The following is a 4,541-nucleotide window of genomic DNA, read 5'->3' on the forward strand; positions in this document are numbered from 1 at the left end:
TCATAGCTGCATCGGAATTCAAACCCAGGTGAGACAGCTGAGAGGTTTGTGTGTGTATCTCCAACCCATCCTGTCATCCCAAGATAACACCAAAAGCTGCACCATTCCCTCAATTCAAATGAACCATTTGCAAAACAAATTCGAGTTTGATGACTTGTGCTTGCTTTAGTTTAGAGTGTGTACTCATGAGTAAGTTCGAGGGTGGATTTGGCACAGGCCAATTGTGCTCCTTTGTATTGCAAGCAACAAGTTGCACATCCATGGGGTTTCCCAAGCAAAGGCAAAGCCACTTAAAATGTCAAGCAAGCAATGTTTGTTTTCCACAGGAAGTTCAATATTTTCATCTCAAAGTTTGTAGACACGACAGCTTGGCAACAAGAAAAGTTAACTTCTGCTCAGAATGAAAAACAAAAACCAGATAAGTGCTCAATGTAAACAGCAGAACTCAAAGCAAGAGGAATGAACCGAGAAATATTAGAAGCATTTGCGCTGCACGATGAAAGGCCCAGATTCATCGTACTCCTGTTTGGTGATCCAAATTTGCTGGAAAGTGGACTGGCATGCCAGGATGGAACCTCCGATCCACGCAGAATACTTTCGCTCAGGAGGAGCAATGATCTGGAAGGAAATGAACGATCAGAGCCCAAAGAAGAAAACGTAGCAGAGTCAAACGGGACGAAACATGGGAAAACTAGAACGGAACTTGGGACAGCACATACCTCCACCAGGCTGAACAGTTTATGTTTGGTATCCCACAGATAAGCCAGATGTGGATTTGGATCTGAAGCAAAATCTTATCGGCTCATTATCACCGACAAACTCATCCACCCAGGTGTCATAACTCATCCAGAACTTTTTGAAATATCATGCCAAGTATTGTTTTTGGCCCAATCTCTTAATGGTGAAGAATCACTTATAATATTCATGTTTATGAATCTGGATCTTCATCAAAATCGAATCACTTCGTCCTTGGCACATACCCAAACTATCCACAAAATCGTCAGAATCCATCCACAACGTTTTGAGATGTCGTCATCACACACAAACAGGGGTTAAAACATAACTTCCTTTGGTGGCAGAGGTAAATATCCCAAACCCTACCTTGATCTTCATCGTTGGTGGTGCCAAGTCAATCATCTCCTTCTGAAAACGTTCAGCAATGCCCGGATACATGGTGGAACCTCCAGACAGCACGGTGTTTGCGTACAGGTCTTTTCGGATGTCCACATCACACTTCATGATGGAGTTGTACGTCGAGTCATGAATTCCATTACTCTCCATACCTGAGGTATTAATCATTTGGATTCAGTTTAGAAACTTTCATGGCCAACCAATGAAGGTGTTAAGATTCACCAACAAACCTACCGATGAAAGCTGGCTGCAACATCGCCTCTGGGCAGCGGAAGCGCTCATTCCCAATGGTGATAACTTGTCCGTCAGGAAGCTCATAGCTCTTCTCAAGGGAGGAAGATGAGGCTGCTGTCCGCATCTCCTGCTCGAAATCCAGTGCGACATAGCAAAGCCTTTCCTTGATGTCTTGCACTATTTCTCGTTCTGCTGTGTTGGTGAAGGAATATCCACGCTCCGTCAAGATCTTCATAAGATAATCTGTGAGGTCTCGGCCACCAAAGTCAAGGCGCAGGATGGCGTGGGGCAAAACGTAGCCCTCGTAGATGGGCACGGTATTAGAGACACCATCGCCGGAGTCCATCACAATACCCGTGGTGCGTCCGGATGAGTAGAGAGACAGCGCAGCTTGGATGGCTACATACACCGCAGGGGTGTTGAAGGTCTCAAACATGATCTGAAGAAACGCAACATCCAGCATATTCGCAAAATTGATGAAAACGCTTTTTTACTTCTGAAATATCACTTCAAATTCCACCATTTCAATAATTTAATTTCAGACAACTTGGATAAGGAAGTTAACTTTTCTTTTAACCTGAGTCATCTTCTCCCGGTTAGCTTTGGGGTTGAGCGGAGCCTCGGTGAGCAACACAGGATGTTCGTCAGGTGCGACACACAGCTCGTTGTAGAAGGTGTGGTGCCAGATCTTCTCCATGTCATCCCAGTTTGTGACAATTCCCTTCTCGATGGGGTATTTCAATGTAAGGATGCCACGCTTGCTCAGGGCATCGTCACCCACATAGCTGTCCTGTCCCATTCCCTCCATCACTCCCTGGAATGAGAGGCTGTAAGTTAAGTCAATAAAGCCTTTTCCGTCATACCTGCCCATAATGCAATTTGAACCTCCTCACCTGGTGCCTTGCCCAACCAACAATGGATGGTAAAACCGCCCGTGGAGCATCCTCTCCAGCAAAACCTGCCTTGCACATCCCAGAGCCATTATCCACCACCAGGGCTGCAACATCATCCATGTCGTCTTTCCTTAAGGACAGCATGGAATCTTTGACATACACCAACATACCTCAAGGCTATCTTACTTGAAAATTATTAAACAGACACACACAATTTGATTTATTATTATAAATAATCAAAACACACGATTCTCACTTGGACATTTAAAATATACAAAAAAAACAAATACCATGTCGCAGGCAATTTTTCCACAAAAAAGGGAGCTTCAAAAGTTAAAGTCAAACCGATCAAAAAGCTAGTACACTCGGTGGAGTGTATTAGTTGCCACATAATGCCTGATACACAAGAACATATCGGAAACAATACATTTTCGAAATATCATGTTTCTCTCGTTTTGGCCCGATCTCTCAATGGTAAAGAATCACTTAAAAAATTAAATAATGATCATATCCAGATATGGATTCGGATCTTCACCAAAGGCGAATCAAGTAGTCGGAGTAAAACACGCAACCTGTCCACCAAGTTTCATCGGAATCCATCTACAACTTTTTGAGATATCATGCCAGATATTAGTTTTGCCCTTTCTCTTCATGGTGAAGAATCACTTCAAAAATTGTAGTCACCAGATCCGGATCCGGATCTACAGCAAATCCGAATCAGTTCGTCCTTGTCACGCACCCAACTTGCCCAACAATTTTCATCTGGATCCGTCTGCAACTTTTTGAGATATCCTGCACACAGACAGGCAAACAAACAGACAAGATGAAGAAGGCATTGTGCAGAGCATGATACTTGTAAAATGCATCAAACTAATTTCACCTCAAAAATAATTAAATCACCAAATATGAAAAGTCCTCTTCAAATTTCAAGTCAATCAGTTGAAAATTGAGGATTTTAGAATCTCACCGAATTTGTTGACCTTTTGGTCGATATTGACCTCAAAAATAATTTTCTTGTTGAATTCAGTGACATGAAATATATATATATATACATGTATATATATATATATATATATATATATATATATATATATATATATATATATATATATATATATATATATATATCCTCTTCAAATTTCAAGTCAATTGGAAGAAAATTGACAATTTTAGAAATTTCCCGATGTTGATGTTTTTGGCCTTCAGTATGTTGACGTCAAAAATAATTGGTGGTTGAATGCAGTTTGCAAATCCTCTTCATATTTCAAGTGAATCAGATAAATGCTGAAGATTTTTGAAATTCCACCTTGGTTGTTTACCTTGGGCCGATGTTGACCTTTTAATCGAAGTTGACCTGAAAAATAATTGGCTTGTTTAATTCATTTACCTGAATTATAAATCCTCTTCAAATTTCAAGTCAATCGGATGAAAATTGAGGATTTTATAAATACTAATTAAGTGTTGACTTTTGGCCTATGTTCTTCCTTTTGAGAAACTCCACCATGTGGTGAAGTTTCGTGAAGAACAGTTGGAAATTGTGACCTGCAGGCGATAAACAGACAGAGGGGGGGATGGAAACATGACCTCCTTCACCTTCGGTGTCGAGGGTAAATACAGCCATTCATCACAAAATGCCACATACACGATCAAAGATAATCAAGGTTTGTGAAAACACCATGGGATTTACAAAAATAAATACACAGCACTCCACCAGGATCAACACAGAGGACTGAACACACCTGTGCCTGGAAATACATGTTGAATAAAAATAAAAATATTCCACACACGAACAATAATCTCAACCATCCGCAATTGAAGTTATTTTCAAAAACGAAATAAATAAATAATTATTTTAAAATGCAGGAATGGCAAAATTATACAAAACACGGAACACGAAGTCTCTCAACAATTTACAGAAAAATCGATTCAAACAGGTAAGCAGACGTAACACAACCAGTCAATGTGAACAAGTTCATTTACTGAACGTTCTGCAGAAATAATATTTTGAGTTACCAACCACAACTCACCTGGTCACACCGACCACAGAGGAATCACTTTCCACAGCAAATATCAAATAATTTCCAACCTTGGAGATTTTATATACCAACCTTCATGCCCACAGGCAGGATTGTGATTTGACCATAAATGGTAAAAAGCAGGAGAGCTCGAAGTTGATTGGTTAAGGTTCACCTGCCGGAAGTTGGCATGGCTTGTCTGGTGTGTGTTTGTCCAAACAAATTTAAGTTGCATCTGTGACATCACCACGTCCCCAGAAACAAAGCA

The 4,541-nt window shown here is 40.7% G+C and overlaps 1 protein-coding gene across 6 annotated transcripts; it reads right to left on the reverse strand.

The window, feature by feature from the left end:
• Nucleotides 1–202: 202 nt before the first annotated feature.
• On the reverse strand, nucleotides 203–4,332 carry LOC147025386 (actin, cytoplasmic-like). Of its 6 annotated transcripts, none has more exons than XM_085886334.1 (7): nucleotides 4,286–4,332; nucleotides 2,925–3,050; nucleotides 2,259–2,388; nucleotides 1,943–2,179; nucleotides 1,366–1,804; nucleotides 1,102–1,283; nucleotides 203–618 (listed from the first exon to the last, which is right to left on the reverse strand). In XM_085886334.1, exons 3-7 carry the CDS (start codon nucleotides 2,376–2,378, stop codon nucleotides 475–477), a joined length of 1,122 nt encoding a protein of 373 aa, XP_085742460.1. In that variant the 5' UTR covers nucleotides 2,379–2,388; nucleotides 2,925–3,050; nucleotides 4,286–4,332; the 3' UTR covers nucleotides 203–474. The 6 variants fall into 6 exon arrangements, with proteins under 6 accessions (XP_085742460.1, XP_085742459.1, XP_085742462.1 ...); XM_085886333.1 differs by having other exon boundaries at nucleotides 2,943–3,050; nucleotides 4,286–4,316; XM_085886336.1 differs by having other exon boundaries at nucleotides 1,943–2,192; nucleotides 2,259–2,362; nucleotides 2,943–3,050; nucleotides 4,286–4,309.
• Between the last annotated feature and the right edge of the window lie 209 nt (nucleotides 4,333–4,541).

This window comes from Eptatretus burgeri, chromosome 6, assembly GCF_056783735.1.
Source record: "Eptatretus burgeri isolate ZD-2024b chromosome 6, Ebu_testis_v1, whole genome shotgun sequence".
Taxonomy (NCBI): domain Eukaryota; kingdom Metazoa; phylum Chordata; class Myxini; order Myxiniformes; family Myxinidae; genus Eptatretus; species Eptatretus burgeri.